The 17,394-nt window shown below is 39.6% G+C and overlaps 1 protein-coding gene across 2 annotated transcripts; it reads left to right on the top strand.

Annotated features, from left to right (window-relative positions):
• Positions 1-4,208: 4,208 nt before the first annotated feature.
• On the top strand, positions 4,209-17,321 carry NONO (non-POU domain containing octamer binding). Of its 2 annotated transcripts, XM_010978758.3 has the most exons (11): positions 4,209-4,364; positions 9,884-10,042; positions 10,923-11,116; positions 12,314-12,615; positions 13,217-13,312; positions 13,504-13,700; positions 14,036-14,120; positions 14,528-14,630; positions 15,206-15,245; positions 15,472-15,581; positions 16,297-17,321. In XM_010978758.3, the coding sequence occupies exons 2-11, from the start codon at positions 9,892-9,894 to the stop codon at positions 16,429-16,431; spliced, it is 1,413 nt and encodes a 470-aa protein (XP_010977060.1). In that variant the 5' UTR covers positions 4,209-4,364; positions 9,884-9,891; the 3' UTR covers positions 16,432-17,321. The 2 variants fall into 2 exon arrangements, with proteins under 2 accessions (XP_010977060.1, XP_064339123.1); XM_064483053.1 differs by lacking the exons at positions 15,206-15,245; positions 15,472-15,581; positions 16,297-17,321 and adding an exon at positions 14,759-15,199.
• Positions 17,322-17,394: the final 73 nt, after the last annotated feature.

Genomic DNA, 17,394 nt, shown 5'->3' with positions numbered 1-17,394 from the left:
AAAAATAAGAATTAAAAAAAAGTAGCTACACTATTTTATATTCCTACCAGCAGAGTTACAGTTTCTCCACATTCTTGCTAACACTTGTCATCTGATTATTCAAAATCCATATTTTTAGATCTTCTTGAATTTCTTTTAACAATGTTTTGTAGTTTTCAGAGTATAAGTTTTCTACTTCTTTTGTTAATTTTTTTCCTAAGCATTTTATTCTTTTTCATGTTATCATAAATAGAATTTCATTTTCAAATTCTTCATTGCAAATGTATAGAAATACGACTGAGATTTGTATATTGATCTTGTATATTGCAACCCTGCTGAACTCATTTATTAGTCCTAATCATTTTTTTAGGGGATTCCTTGGGATTTTCTATATACAAGATCATGTCATCTGCAAGTAGAGATAGTTTTACTTCTTCTTTTCCATTTTGGATTCCTTTTATTTCTTTTTCTTGCCAGTTGCCCTGACTAGAACCTCTAGTGCAATGTTGAATACAGGTGGCATCCATTTATAGTTCTTAAGACAGTCTTGCATACTAGGCCATTCACTTTTTTGTGGGGGGAGAGGTAATTTGGTTAATTAATTTAGTGGAGGTATTAGGGATTGAACCAGGACCTCGTGCATGCTAAGCATGTGCTCTACCACTGAGCTATACGCTCCCCCTTTCACTTTTCTTTGATGTTACCTGTTTATCTAGTTACTTGATCATTTACTGAGGACAGAAATCATCCTTAGTACTGAAAACCCCCATATTATTATGTTTGGTACCTTGAAATATTCAATAAATATTATATGATTGATAATGATAATTAGAAAACAATTTGACCTCTCAGAGCCTTGCTTTGACCCTTTTGCTCTGTTGGCTGGCTCCTCTCACCTTAAACTCAACTTGACCAAAACCACACTGATTGACTTTCCCTCCAATGGTGCTCTGCCTCCTCTCTTTCCAAACCTGGTTAATGGCAATACCAGACAACCAGGCACCCATACCAGAAACCTGTGAATCATTCTAGTCTTCTTCTACTCCTTACCCTCTACATTTAACTAAGTCCCCTTGATCCTACCTTCTAAGTATTTATTTATTTATTTATTTGCAGTGGGGGGAGTGGTAATTAGGTTTCTTAATGTATTTTTAAATTAATTTTCAATTTAATTTAATTTTTTAGTGGAGGTACTGAGGAGTGAACCCAGGACCGTGCATGCTAAGCACACACTCTACTGCTGAGCTATACCCTCCCCCTAAATATTTAGATTTGGTTTCCTCTTCTCTATCCCTGCAACCACTGTCTTAGTTTAGGACTTCCTCATCTTTCACCTGAAATTATGATTGTATCCTAAATGGTGTCCCCATCTCCTAGCTTATCTCTTCCAATCTTTTCTATGCACTGTTGCTGGGGTGATTGTGTAAGCTGAATAATGACCCCCACCCAAAGATACCTGTGTCCTAATTCCTGGAGCCTGTGAATGTTACCTTATATGGCAAAAAAGTAGGACTTTGCAGATGTGATTAAGTTAAGGATCTTAATGTGGGGAGATTTTCTAAGTGGTCCCTAAATGTAATAACAAGTGTTCTTATAAAAGAGAGGAAGAGGAAGACTTGACATACAGAGAAAAAGAAAAGGCCATGTGAACACAGAGGCAGAAATTAAGAGTGATGCAGCCACAAGCCAAGGAATGCCAGCAGCCATCAGAAGTTGAAAGAGACAAGAAAGTCTTCCCTAGAGCTTCCTGAGGGATCATGGACCTGCAGACACCTTGATTTCATCCCAATGATACTGACTTCAGAATTCTGGCTTCCAGAACTGTAAGAGAATAAACTTCTGTTGCTTTAAGTTACCAAGTTTGTGATAATTTTTTACAGCAACCTCAGGACATTAATATATTGATCTTTATGCAGTTCAAACCTATCATACATGGAAAAAATTTATTCTCTTTATCTCTGTCTCTCAGTGTCTTTGCCTCTGTCTTGCTCTCTCCCTCTCTATATGAACACACACATATGCGTCTGTGTATATCTGTGATAGATAGTCTGGAAGAAAATATACTGAAATGTTAAGTTATTTCTGCATAGTGGGGATAAATTATGATGATTTTTTACACTTCTGTGTATTTTTGAATTGTTCCCTCAACAAGCATATATTACTTTTATAATCAGAAAAAAACCCTTCAATATCTCTCCATCACCTATAAAATAAAAAATTCTCAGCGTGGCACAGGCCCTTAATTATTTGGCCTATGCCTTTCTCTCTAGCCTGACTTCCTGTCACTCAGCCTCCCCACTTCTCTTCAGCCATGACAAGTTACCTAATACATAAGTCATTCTGACTCTGACCCTTTGCACACTGATCTCTGAGTCTGTTAAGACTCAGTTCAGGGTGTTCTTTTCTATGAAGCCATTCTCGATCCACTCAAGCCGAGCTGTGCTACTTTTACCTCTAATATGATACTATGATTTTATTTGCCTACAGTACTGAAATTGTTTCCATTAACATTTCTCTGCTCTGTTGTGATTGCCTTGAGGAGATAACACCAAGGTGCATTTTATCTTTTGTTATTTTAGTTTTCCAATGGTGTAAACAGCTGATGTGATTAACAAAGTATAAGTTCACTAAAATGTTATTGTAGCTTGTTTGTAATTATGTATTTTTTCACTCCACAGACACTAAAAACAATCATGTGGGAGTCTAAAATATTTGATATTAAAAGTCCTCATAGATCTTTATGCCTTTATATGGAAAGACAGCTAAAGTACTTTTTAAGTGAGAAAGTCATGGCTCAGAAAAGTATGTATAGCTTAATCCTACATGTATAAAAGGTATAAACTTTTCTGTTTGACCAAGACAGTACAAACATAAAAAATAGAAATGCAAGAATGTAGTCATAATTGTAACCATTGTAATGGGTACACGGAGAGACTTTTCTTTTTTTACTCTTGGGTGTTGATTTTTTTTTTCTGTAAGCAGGGAAAAAAATGCCTTTTTCATAACAGAGGTATCCTTTATTCTCAAAATGGGAACCATTTATCTGGATATGTCCAACATGGTAGCCACTAGCCATATGTGACCATTTAAATTTTAGCTAATTAAAATTAATAAATGAAATTAACAATTCAGGTCCTCAGTCACACTAGTCGTATTTCAAGCCTTCAATGGCCACATATGGCCAGAAGCTACTGTACTGAACAGAGCAGATATAGAACATTTCTATCGTTGCATAAGATTCTATTGGACAGTGCAGATATAGATCACTGAGTTCCCACAGAAGATGGTGCCAGTTGGGACACCCTGAAACCCTGAATGTTAATTAATCAGTGGGAATTAACTATAAACACCTATCAGTTGTGCCTTGTAGCCCTGGATTAACTACAGGGCTAATAGGCATTACTGAAAAATGAAGGTGATTACCTGATTGGCATCCTGTGGAATACAGAATCAGTCTTCTCTGGAGGCCTACTATGTATCCACGGCAAAGATGACACCTGTTGAATCTCTCAGTAAATCATAGGAACAATAATGGTGTTTGGACTGCTGGGTTCCCTGGTTACCATGGAAATGAAAGTGCTGGTTACAATTCTGTGTAATCACGCAGAGACTAAAGTATCGATCCACCCTCCCTTCCCCCACGCTTTTCTATAACCGTAACCATAGTGACGACTATTTCGGTTGGGCTTCAGGAGTAGACCTGGCAGCAGCAGAAGCAACTAGAAATCCGATTAAGTAAGGAGTGTCAGAGTGCAAGCCCTAATGAGGAGTGTGAAAAAAGAAACATGGCGGGGCACTTTTTCAGAAGGAAAAGGCTAGATCAACTACGCTGAATACAATGACATTGTTACTCTTGCTGCTTGCACAGGCGCAGTGCAGGGATTCTCAGAGCACGCCTACGCGCACATTTTCTCCCCTTCTCTTTCCACTTTCACCTCTCTCCCTTTTTTCCCCCTCTTCTTTCCTCCTCCCATCACTTGGTCTTTCAGTCTTTCCGTTAGTCCGTTGATGTCTCTCCCTCCGACCCTCCACCCACCTATTGCTTTATCCCCCTCCCCCCTTCCTTTTCCGTCTCTAGCGGACGCAACTTGCGCATGCGCATTCGGTATAAAGCCTCGCTCTTTGTCCCCATCTGTCGTTCACACGAACTCAAGGCTTTTGCATTCAGTAGCCAATAAGATCGAAGGAATGGTGGAAAAACGATTCCGCCTCTGGAGATAAACCTTGATTGGCAGGTCGGCTAGCCAATTGAGAATGCCCCTTTGTACCCCTTGGGAGGCACCGAGCTCCGTCGTCTCGTTTCCGGCGGTCGCGCGCTCTTTTCTCGGGACGGTAGAGGCCGTGTAGCGTCGCCGTTACTCTGAGGAGAAAACAGTCGGTAGAGGGTGAGTTTCGGGACGACTGAGTTCTTGCTCGAGAGGGGAGTAGCATTTCTCGCGACAATCTGTGAAAGAAGAGCCGAGGGCAAGGCTGGGTTTGGAGGGAGATGGGCCGTTCGCTCCGAGGCCCCTTGAGGCCTTGTCCCTGCCGCCACACGGCCTCCTCAGCCCACCCGCGGGGGCCCATCGCTCTCAACACGCCTCGCCTTCTGCTTTAACCTGGTTCGCATTTCCCTTCCCGCCCTGTTTCTTTGTGCGACTCATCCTGGAATCTAAGCCCTGTCAGTAAGTTCCTGGCCCTGGAGCCGCCTTGGGCCTGAGGGTGTGGGGTCTATTATCCGAGAGCCGTGAAGTCGCGGCTGGAGGAGGAGGCGCTTTGTCGGGCGCTCCTCCTCTCGGCCTAGCGAGGCCATTAATTCCGAAGGAGAAAGTGCCCCCCCCCCCCCAGCGATGTTTCTTTGTCAAAACTCTTAGCTGGGAAGTTCATTTGCTATTGCAGATCCCGCCGTTTTCCTAGGTAGGTTCCTGGAGGCCTCTTTTTTTTTTTTTTAAACTCTTGTTGCCTAGCTACCCGACTCATCTATGGCATCACTTTTTTAAATGAAAATTAATTTTGTGGATTTCCTATCGAGTATTTTCCATTTGGAGAAACTTGTCGTAAGCTGACACTTTTCTTTGTGTTCTTAACAGACAAGTCGAGGTTAGAGGGGACTGGGGGCACCTTGCTATCTTCAGTTTAACTTGAGGTAGGGGGTAAGGTTTACCATATAAAATGCAGGACACCTCGTTAGATTTGAATTTCACAAAGACGACAAATTATTTTTTAGTATACATTGCGTGGGACTTACACCAAAAACCACTCATTTTTTAAAAATCTGAAATTCAAATTTTTAACTGTAGTGTATTTTTATTTGATGAATTTGGCAACTCTAATGGGGGGGGGCTATTGGCTAGATTTATACTGTGTTCTTATCCAACTTCCTTGTTACTGATTGAAAGGCCCTAAGACTCTTAGGAAGGGACCTTACCATACCAGTGCTTCCTATAGCTTTCAGGCTCTCCATCTGGGAGATTTTTACCTGATTTTCCTCCACAGTTTACACTTAAAAAGTTGATCCTTTTCCTGGAAATTAAGGGGACATTTATTTAGATTTCAGAATGTGTAATGTAGTATTTGGTCCTGTATCTAAACATTTGTGCAACTGCATTGTGCCTGATAGCCCCAGTCTTTCTAACAACAATACGTACTTCCTCTCCAGAAGGTCCATCAGAGTTAGTCCTTAGGACAGATGAGTAGACCAAAATATTTACTGCTCATCTTTGTGCTTTGTTCTCTTCCCAGAGGCCCAGTGGTTTGGGGGCAGTGAATTTATTACTCAGAAGAGATATCTGCACATATTTCCAAATTACATTGGTGATCATCATCAGAAGTGGATGATAGATAGGGACAATACTTACTGAGAACTTGCTACCCTGTGGGCACTGTTTTAGGAGATTTATACAATGATTAGGGTTCATCATTGAATGCCTGCTTGAGAAATAAACTGAAGGGAAAGATGATAAAGATTAGCATTCTGGAGACATTTATTTTAAAAAACACAAAGGTAGGCAATTTGGTTGTAAAAAATGATTTTTGCTAGAATCCAGAAGAGGGGAAGAATGTAATTGATGACATTTGTCTTAACTGGAGCACCCACCATATTCTACATAGGGTAATGGTTGCCAGCAGAACAAGTGACAGCTGTGTACATAATCTCATTTAATCCTTAAAATAACCAGCCCTGTGAGATAGATGTTACCCCCATTTTATAGGTGAGGAAACGGAGGCCCAGAGGTTGACATGCTAGTAAGTTTTTGTATTCTAAACCCTAAAATCAAGGTGAGTTTGCAGTTTGTCGCGTTGATGAATATGAGCTTAACAGTTCAACAGACCTGAGTTCTACTCCATGCTCCATCACATTTGTGTGATCTTGGACGTGCATCAGTTTTCTTATTCAGAAGAATAATAGTTGTGAACACTAAATGAGATAATAGAGATTTAAGCACAGTGCTCGACATAAAGTGATCGATAAATATCTGGTATTATCATCTTAACTACCAGGCTATACTTTCTAAAACCAAAAATAACCTACCTTGAAGTCATCTTAAATGCTTTACAACATCCCAGTGCTTTATCCTCAAGGAGATCATTTCTACTAACAAGTTGTAAAATGGCCTTTTTGAAATGGAGTGGTGAGGTGTGGTTAAGATTTAAATACAGAGTTTTTATAATATTTCAGCTTTGAATGGATCTCTATAAGGATTTCTATTAGCATATAAGTTGTGGGTTCCTGAGTGGGATGCTGGGGTGTTGAGGCTAGGGCCAATGACTCCTAAATTAAAAGCTGGAGGGAAAAAAAGGCTCTTTGGATTCTAGCCAGAGGTAAGAAGAACTAGTTGGAGAGATGGCTGTGAAAATAATTTCAGTTTCTGCTATAGACCACTTTGGGGTCAAGGGAATGGGGAGGTGTTTTAATACGTGGGACCCAAATAGGAAAAGATCTGATTCTAATGTCCACCTTACGCATCCCCAGCTGTGGCTGCAGTAGACTTTAAATTTTGTATGTTTTAATTTTCTACTTTTCTATCTTATTCTTAAAAACATGATTTCCTTTTTTTTTTAAATGTATCCCATTTGCTGTGAAACTGCTAAACTTATTCATGGTATTGAAAGTTGTTACACTATGTGGCAAGAGTCGCAAAGACATTGAATTGTTCTATGTTTAGAATTTTTCCTAAGGAAATAAACATAAAGCTGTAAGCAAGAAGATATTTATTGTGGCATTATAATAGGAAAAAAACTAAACAGCCAAAACGTCTCATAGTAGGGAGTAGAGTAAATTAGTGTACACCCACGTGGACTTTATGTAGCCATTAAAAGTTGGAATTATGTTGACACTGTAGAAATGAAGGGGTGATATACAATGATGCATTTATGATTGCAGTTATTGAAATGATAATGTATGTCTTAAAGGTAGACAAGCAAAAATGGAAATTGTGGAAGGAGTATTTACTCACGGATGTGCCCCCAAGATTTAGCTGTGAGCATTGTTTATAATGGCAAAAAATTAGAAACAGTCCAGGTGCCCAACACAATAGGGGCTTGGTTGACAGCTGAATACTGTGTTCATTAACAATTAATGTGAAAGATTCAGTGATATGAGAGCTGTCCGTTGTGTATCATTAAGTAGAAAAGGCAGGTTACAAAATAGTTTTTATAATATCCCACTTACAGTACATACAAATATATAAATCAATGAAAGGGTATATACCAAAATTAACAGTGTTTAGTGGCTGGTCTTTGGGTTTTTATTTTTGTTTTTATTTCTAAGTTTTCTGTATTAAAGATGTATTTTGTAATAGGTACCTTATTAATGAGAAACATAAGATTGATGAAATGATATAAATGTGAGAATTCCAGTCTTGGCTTAAACATCTTATTTTCCAGTGAAGTTAATAACCTCACAGCTGTATTTAAAATTGCAGTCTTCCCCCTTCACCTCCTGTCCACTTTTCTGGCTCCCCTACTTCTTTTATTTACCCCTAATAGTTAACCTCTTCTTAAGTACTATCTAATTTAATTATTATATGTCTTGCTTTGTCTCTCACTGGAAGGTTATCCCTGCTGAAGGCAAGAATCTTTGCTTTGTTCGTTGATGAATCCCAAGCACCTACAGTAGTGCCTAGCAAATAGTAAGCATTCAGTGACTATTTGTTGAAGTAGTAAAAAAAAAAAAAAATTATGAATAACCTACAAGCAGAACAGTTTTCATTTTTGCCTACCTTCTGTTTCTGGTCTACATTCATGCATTTTTAATAAAACCCCTTCCCTCTTAAAGCATCAAACATTTTCATGTTTACATGGTCTTTATATTTTTAATGCTGTGTAACATTCTACTGTATTGATGTACCATAACCTATTAAAAACATTGCCCCTAATGTTGGGTATTTAAGTCATTTTTATTGTTTTACCATAGAGTCCATTACATTGAATGGTTCATGGATATAGTTTTTATATTTTAAAATTCTTAGGATAAATTTCTAGAAGTAGGATTCCTGAGTTAAAGAATATGAACATCTTTATAGCTCTTGTTACCTATTTTCTTAATGAAACAACTTATAGATACAGAAATTAATAATTGCATTGATGTTTTCAGTTTTGGTAGGATATGATGTGAAATGTACTAAAGCTTTGATACACATAAAAGTATTCTTAATACGCATCATCCAAAATCAACAGTTATCAAGCCTTAGATAAACAACAAGTTTCTATTGTATAGCACAGGGGACTATATTCAATATCTTGCAGTAACCTATAATGGAAAAGAATATGAAAATAAATACATGTATATATATATGTATGATTGAACTATTATGCTGTACATGAGAAATTGACACACTGTAAACTGACTATACTTCAATAAAAAAGTAGCAGTTACCAAGCCTTTGTCATATTTGCTTCATCTGAGGAATATAATTTATTTTAAAGGACTCACAATGTTACCAATACAGTATTCAGGAAAAAAAGATCCTTTTCTGCATTTTAAGTTAAATCTGGCTGGAGGGTCTTTTGTTTAGGGGGAAAGATTAGGATTGATTTTGCCCTTTTATTTACTGGAGAACTGCCTTTGGATGAGGAAGATGGTCCTCAGCTTAACTTGATCCATTAGGAAATTTCCATTTTTAAACCATCAAATGACAGAATTTAAGATTTTGTGATTGTATATTCTTTTCTGTGTTTGCTGCTTTTATTGCTTTGGTAGTCATTTATCTTTCCATTGTGAATAGTAACAATGTTTACTGAGTGCTTACTATATGCCAGTACAGAACTTGCGTCTTCACATTTAATTAATCTTCATAGCTACCTTGAGAGATAGGTATTTTTATTACCCCCTTTATAACAGCTTAAGAAACAGGTGAAATAATTTACTGAGTAGTACATAGCTAGTAAGTGAGTGTTAGGACCATGCTTCAAATCTAAGTATGGCTAACTCCACTGTCCATACATTTCCTGCTGTTCATTTCACAGTATCTACAGTAGGCTAGGACTGCGAGGTGCCAGTGAAGAATAACTTATTTATTAGTTTTTGTGATAGCTAGAATCTATTTCAATCATAGTGTTCTTTTAAATATGCTTTAATGTTATTATCCCCTGGCTTTAATATGATAGGGCCAATTTTTAAGAAGTAGAAGCTTTGGGGGGAGGTTTGTTATTAATGCACATAATTATTGAACTGGAAGTTTCCTCAAGTCATTCTAGTGCAAGCTGTTTTTATCTAGTACTTGACTATGGTTTCTGTGTGCAACACAACTGCTAGTGCTGGTTGTTTTTAGATTTTTGAATTTACTCCTTTGCAATACTTGCTCAAAATAACCAATTGTTTGGATTTGGCAAAAGCCGAGATACCACATGTAAGTCATCAGGAAGATGACTGATTGTGTTCTTGGCACTGAATGTATTTGACATTACACATTTTTTTTTCAAGGTGCGAAAATGCAGAGCAATAAGACTTTTAACTTGGAAAAGCAAAACCACACTCCAAGGAAGCATCATCAGCATCACCATCAGCAGCACCACCAGCAGCAACAGCAGCAGCCACCACCTCCACCAATACCTGCAAATGGGCAGCAAGCCAGCAGCCAGAGTGAGTACATGCTAGGTAATGGGGTAGAAATAGGTTCCCTCTTGGGAACAGTTTCTTGATTTTTAGATTATACTCTTAGGGTTATAAAGGAATAGGCCTTTGTGGCACACCTTTGTTGTTCTTTTCACTATTTACCTCTTAAGGCTTCTTAGGATAGAAAAGGGCTGATTCTCTGAAATAAAGAGCAGACAGACATGTTGTAAGGATAGCAGTTGAGTACAGGTTGCTTTGCTGTATTGGCACATTTTACTGCTAAACACATGGCTGCGTGTTTTACCTCAGAGCTTGGTTCTTAGAGGTAATCATTTTTAATCAGTAAAAAGTCTTTAAAGGTATGTTCCCATCCATTCAGCAAACTTTGAGCACCTGTTGTGTGCCTCCAAGACTAGAAGCAACCTCAACCCTCTTTATTTCCAGAGAGTCCTACAAAGAATACTCTTTCCTAACTCATTTCTTTTCATTCCATTACCCCAAGCCTGAAAGAGTGGGAACTCTTAAGATTATAAAGATTGGTGGGAGATGGGAAATGGAGCAATTACGTCTTAAAAGTCTAATCCCTTCTGACATAGAACTCCTTGACTTGCTTAATTTTATGTTTGACCAATAAGCTCCTGTATTGTCTTTTTGTCTCTGACTTGTTCCATGTTGACTCCTGGCCCATAGTACAGCTGTTGAGAAGTCCCCCAGATCTCTGCACACTGCTTTCACATTCTAAGGTGCAATTTACTTACAAGTGGTTGGTGGATAGATTTCATTGGGAAATAGTGTTTGACTTCTCTATAGCAATTAAGTTTCCTAATCTAGCTGCACTTGTAACTATAAGAATGTGACTGTAAATCTCTTTCCCCAATCTTTTGAGTGACTGTGTGTCATCTTTCAGATGAAGGCTTGACTATTGACCTGAAGAATTTTAGGAAACCAGGAGAGAAGACCTTCACCCAACGTAGCCGGCTCTTTGTAGGCAATCTTCCTCCTGACATCACTGAGGAGGAAATGAGGAAACTATTTGAGAAATATGGGAAGGCAGGCGAAGTCTTCATTCATAAGGATAAGGGCTTTGGCTTTATCCGCTTGGTGAGCAACTGTGGGCTTTTACAGCATGTACTCTAAAATATGGGGAAGCTGGGGAATGATGGATATGGAAAATTAGGAAGTAGAAAGAATTTTCAGACGGTGTTTTTTTAAAAGCTTTGTGATTATATAGTTGGTGGAACAGGACAGAAAAATGCAGATTTTATTTTTATTTTTCCTCATAGGTTTTTGTTTTGTTTCAAAGGTCAACTCATAGTTAATACTGTTTTATTTATACTCTTCCCCTATTTACTACCCCCCATAAATATTTGAGTAAGTTAGATTTTTTTCAGAAAAATGGAAAAAGGTTTTTATTTTAGTAATGATCAAGGTTTATATAATTTATTTCCAAAGCCCTAACACATGTATTGTCTCACTTAAGACTCTTCAAAACCATGAGAAGACAGTTTTAATTGTATCTACTTTAAAATTTTTTTGATTGTGCTGAAATACACATAATGTAACATTTATCATGACCGTTTTTAAGTGAAGATCTTTTTTTAAAATCTGATTTGATTTAGGAAATGTGTTTAAGTATATGGAGGGAAACCTTTCTAGGCATTATCTATCTCTGTAAATGAGGAACATAATGTGCTAGCAAGATCACTGGATATGATCAGAACTAGTCTTCATTCCAGGTCTACCACTAATCAAGACTTTGTAGGCAAGTCATTTTTTCTGAGGCTCAGATTTCTCATTAGTAATATGGAGGGGGATCCCATCAAAGTCTGTGGCTCTAAAGAAGCCTCTTGGAGGGCCTGATGGTTCTGCTTAAACCTGTATATAGCTAGCTAAAATTAAAATATTGTGGCTGATATATTGTAAGGGTAGGTTTTATGCTGGTCATTGTTGCCCAGATGATCTGTTACCACTTCAGAGAATAACCTGTGATACTGATGACCATGTAAGTGGTATTAACTCTACAATTTCCAGTTGATTTATTGCAAGGCCATCAGAGCAATTAGGCTAACCAAAGACTTATCTGAAACACATGACTCCATTCTTCCAGTTCTAGTCATGTTTCTTTGTATGTGTGTTGCCAAGGGGTTTGTTTGTTTGTTTTGAGACATTGGGGTATTGAGCTATGCTACTTCAGACTCTTGATGGCTATGCAGGTGGTCTTTGTCTAACTGACAAAGTTAGACAAAACTGACAAAATAACTGACAAAAACTGTTATTCTGACTTCCTTTGCTTCCTAGGAAACCCGGACCCTCGCGGAGATTGCCAAAGTAGAGCTGGACAACATGCCACTCCGTGGAAAGCAGCTGCGTGTGCGTTTTGCCTGCCATAGTGCATCCCTTACAGTCCGAAACCTTCCTCAGTATGTGTCCAATGAACTGCTGGAGGAAGCCTTTTCTGTGTTTGGCCAGGTGGAGAGGGCTGTGGTCATTGTGGATGATCGAGGAAGGCCCTCAGGAAAAGGCATTGTTGAATTCTCAGGGAAGCCAGCTGCTCGGAAAGCTCTGGACAGATGCAGTGAAGGCTCCTTCCTGCTAACCACGTGAGTGAAGGGTCATTTTTAGAAATAATACCTTAGGTTGCTACTTCCTTCTGTGGTCTTGGGAGTTAACCTCTAGGAACCGTGTTCCTGTGTTCATTTAAAGACTTGATACAATTCAGCTTTGTAGTAAGGTTTTCAGTGTAATCTTAAATGAATGGAAATGGTATGAGAATTAAGAAATAAAAACCTTTTCAGTCTTGTGGAAGGTTGTTACTTAATCAGTGTTAAATCTCCCCTTACTTTGAAGTTTTAGAACTCTGAAAAGTTGTTTTGTGCATGCATCATCTCAGTATTTATCCGAAGTCATTATCTTGAGTTCTGTGGATACCAGATATATAGGCTGCACTTAATTAATTACTCTACCTACTTAAAGGCTGTATTCAGAGATCTGAAACCTGACTTCATCCTGTCAACCACATAATTCAACATAATGTCATTAAAAGGACTTAGTTACTTGGGGCTGGGTATAAAATCCCTTCAGAATTATGTTTAATTGTCTAGTCCTGACCCCAACTAGTTCATTGTGCCAGTGACACATGTAGAGAGGTAGCCTAATGTAGGGTATAATTTGATTAACACTGAGTTTATTTTTTTCTCCCAGATTTCCTCGGCCTGTGACTGTGGAGCCAATGGACCAGTTAGATGATGAAGAGGGACTTCCAGAGAAGCTGGTTATAAAGAACCAACAATTTCACAAGTATGTGGTCATGACAGATTCCCTATTAGGGTGTTTGCCTATTAAGGAAGCTTGTAAAGGGATATATAAAAAGAGGCATGTCTTTGCTATATGTGTTCACTGGCAGCCATTATCTTGGCCCTCAGGAGGAATGCAGTGCTTAGCTGGGGGAATCTTGGACAGTTTTAGTAACCCAGGAACCTTGTCCATAGGGAGAGAGAGCAGCCACCCAGATTTGCACAGCCTGGCTCCTTTGAGTATGAGTATGCCATGCGCTGGAAGGCACTTATTGAGATGGAGAAGCAGCAGCAGGACCAAGTGGACCGCAACATCAAGGAAGCTCGTGAGAAGCTGGAGATGGAGATGGAGGCTGCTCGCCATGAGCACCAGGTCATGCTAATGAGGCAGGGTGAGTATAGGCCTGTAAGTCTTAAAACTAGAAGAAGGACAAAATAACTTTTTTCAGGTGTTTCTTTGTATGGATCAGTAGAGAAAGACCTAAACTTCTACTTTTATTCTCTGAAATATTTTATTGATCTTGGTAGGCAAATGAGCCTGGAGATGTGGGAGAGGATACTGGATTCTGTGGAGAAGGAAATAATAGGTTTGACTTCATTTTTGGAATCTGGATACCTCAGATGGCCACTCAGATTAAATATCCCCTTTGCTTTCTGTATCTTTGTGGAAAATAATTGGGCTTGTATGAGGAGAATGAAGAATACTCTCAATCTGTTATTTTTCTAGATTTGATGAGACGTCAAGAAGAACTTCGGAGGATGGAAGAGCTGCACAACCAAGAAGTGCAAAAACGAAAGCAGCTGGAGCTCAGGTAACTCTTTTTCCAAATGTTCTTTCTCTGACAACTCTAAAAGGTAATGTCTCACTCCTGCTTCCTACCACCATGCTACCCTCATGCATTTGTAAATGTGCTGGCTGCTTCTCAAGTTCTCTTTAGATGGGAGGTGTTTCAGCTTGTGGTTCTAGGAATTACCTGGGACCGCACCTAAAGAGAAAGCAGCTGAGTGCTGGTCTCATGAGGCTGGCTCCTTTGGGAAAGAACTTTTTCCCCTGAAGGACACACGTGGGTTGCTTTAGGGCTGGGCACATTTAACAGTGAGTTTCCTGGAGAGATGATAGTTTTCAGTAGGCTCTTGATCTCCTTGGCTGAGTCCCCTATTAAGATAATCTGCTTAAGTTCTGGAATGCCTCTGCTTAAATATCACGGTGACTCTGTAGGCAGGAGGAGGAGCGCAGGCGCCGTGAGGAAGAGATGCGGCGGCAACAAGAAGAAATGATGCGGCGACAGCAGGAAGGATTCAAGGGAACCTTCCCTGATGCGGTATATCTCCCATGTGCCCTTGGTATACTAGGCCAGTTATGATATGACAAACCCACCATGAATTGTCCATTAGGATTATAAAACACACTAGGCTATGACCGATTTTTTCGTTCTGACACTCTTTTTAGAAAGAAACATTCATAAGACGGAAAGGTAAGGTTTGAAGAGGAGCTCTTCTTGCCTCACAGGCAATTTAGGATGAAAAGCTGTGGCCCAGTGTATGCTGTTTAAACTCAATGACTACAGGATGAAATATATCCAGTCCTGTAGCAGCCTGCCTTGACTAGTCTTCTGATGTCCTCGGCAGTTGTACAGGTTGGAGCCCTAGAAGAAATCAACTCTCTCTCCCCTTTCATCTCCTCCTATTCCTAGTAGGAAACTGACTTGTGTCCTAGTAGCTCTGACCTTGAACTCATTGTACAACTAGCAAGGAGCTATTGATGTTCCTCAGCTTGGTCTCAGTGCATTTAGGATGTGTTATCACTCTGTTTCCCTCAGTATATGGTACTCAGTGGATTGTGGTAGAATGAATGCAGTGCTGTCTTGGACTGTCTTGAGTGTTTTTTGTTTTTCAGAGAGAGCAGGAGATTCGGATGGGCCAGATGGCTATGGGAGGTAAGGACTTAGGAGGTTAATGGCTCTGATTTCCTTTTTTGTTTTGTCTCTGGTGAACTATGTAGCTTCTACCTAGTCCAGATTTAAGGGCTTGGCATTTCTGGGAGCATCATCTTGGAGGGAGGGTAACATGTCTTAACCCAGAGGTCTTGTTGAATTGTTTCCTTTGGCACAAAAAAGATTGACAATCTCTGTCTCCTATACTGATCACACTACTATGTTTTAGGTGCTATGGGCATAAACAACAGAGGCGCCATGCCCCCTGCTCCTGTGCCAGCTGGTACCCCAGCTCCTCCAGGACCTGCCACTATGATGCCAGATGGAACCTTGGGATTGGTAATAAACTTCAGGGCCTAATAATAACTCTGGTGATAGGAGAAAGGACTTCGCTTTCGTGGTCCCTGGGCCTGCCATGATCTTGCTACAGATACCAGTTTTTAGGATCATTGTTACCCATAAAATGTTACCTCAAGATCTTTGTTTTTGAATCTTGTGGAAACCCAGTCTTAAACTATATTTTATCTAGGAATTAAGCAAATACCTCTGTCTTACTGGCTAGTCTGATTGATTGTTTAGTTGCTACCCTGGGTGAATAGGTTCTTTTTTAGAGGGAAGGCAATGAAGGCTAGGCATTACCACATAAAACAGATGTGAATCCAAAAGCTATATGGCTCATACAATCCTGAGGTGCTTTTAGTTCTAGTGTCAAACTGTTAAAATTGGATAGGCTTAAAGTTGCTGAGGTCAAGAGTGATGATCTGCCCTTGTCCATATACCTAGTTCAGGAAAAAGGACTTAGCTTAGAACTTACCAGCCTAGGAATTTAGTGTGTAATAATGCTTAGCCTATAGAAATAGGGATAAAAAGTTAAAGGTAGAATAGTTGGGTGGGTCCTTAATTCAGGCCTTCCTTTCAGGGACATTCACTAGTGACAGGCTTAGTCACCCCTACCATCAGAAACCTTGAATAGTTCAGTGGAAATGGACTACAGATTATTGGGAAGCTTAGCGCATAGGTTCTATTATAACGTTCCTCTTTTTTTCTCTTTAAGACCCCACCAACAACTGAGCGCTTTGGCCAAGCTGCTACAATGGAAGGAATTGGGGCAATTGGTGGAACCCCTCCTGCATTCAACCGTGCAGCTCCTGGAGCTGAATTTGCTCCAAACAAACGTCGCCGATACTAATAAAATTGCAGTGTCTAGTTTCCCAAAACCCTTAAAAGAAGGACCCTTTTTGGACTAGCCAGAATTCTACCCTGGAAAAGTGTTAGGGATTCCTCCCAATAGTTAGGTCTTCCCTGCCTGTACTACTCTAGGGAGTATGCTGGAGGCAGAGGGTAAGGGAGGGGCGATATTTAACAAATCAGTTCTGTGTGGTATATCCTTTAACTAACCATTTCTGTGTGGTGCATTCCTGAAGTCTCATGTAATTGTTGAGAGTCTGGGAGGGGCAGGGAGCCATGGAAAATGGATCCAGTTAGAGCCCCCCGTTAATCTTAATCATTCCACTCTTTGTCCATCCTGTTCTATTTGCTTTCTTGTTCTTACACCCCCCCCACCCCAGAGACACTGCCACATATACCACAAAAACCAAACATCCCCCAATGACCTTGGCCCCATTGCTCCATTCACTCCCAGGTGGGAATTCAGGCAAATGTCCACAGAGGTCACAGACAGCATACATACGGTTCTGTTATATCCCATATATTACCCCTTCATGTCCTAAGGAAGACATTTTCTCTTAGAGGTTTTCATTTTAGTATATCTTTAAAAAATCTTGTGTTAACTTGCCTCCATCTTTTTCTTGGGTAAGAACAACCCAGGAATGGCCCTTTTGTGTCTATGATGTTGCTGTTCACAGCTTTTCTTGATAGGCCTAGTACAATCTTGAGAACAGGGTTGCTGTATGCTGATGGTCGGACAGTAGCTCTTAGCCTCGCCTATCTTAGGTAGTTACGCTGTGCATTTTTTATTGGTGTACCATGTTTGATTTGTCCCTGATATCTTTGGAGTTTTCTGAGAAATGGAGAAGTAATGCAACATCAACTTATTAAAATACATTTTAAACCTTTTAATTTTCTGTGCTGTTTTTGAAGGGAAAGGGAGGGAGGGGAGTTCCGTCTTGGATGAGCACAAGGCTGTAAGAAT

This window comes from Camelus dromedarius, chromosome X, assembly GCF_036321535.1.
Source record: "Camelus dromedarius isolate mCamDro1 chromosome X, mCamDro1.pat, whole genome shotgun sequence".
Classification (NCBI taxonomy): Eukaryota; Metazoa; Chordata; class Mammalia; order Artiodactyla; family Camelidae; genus Camelus; species Camelus dromedarius.
This window is presented reverse-complemented; position numbering and strand designations above follow the sequence as displayed.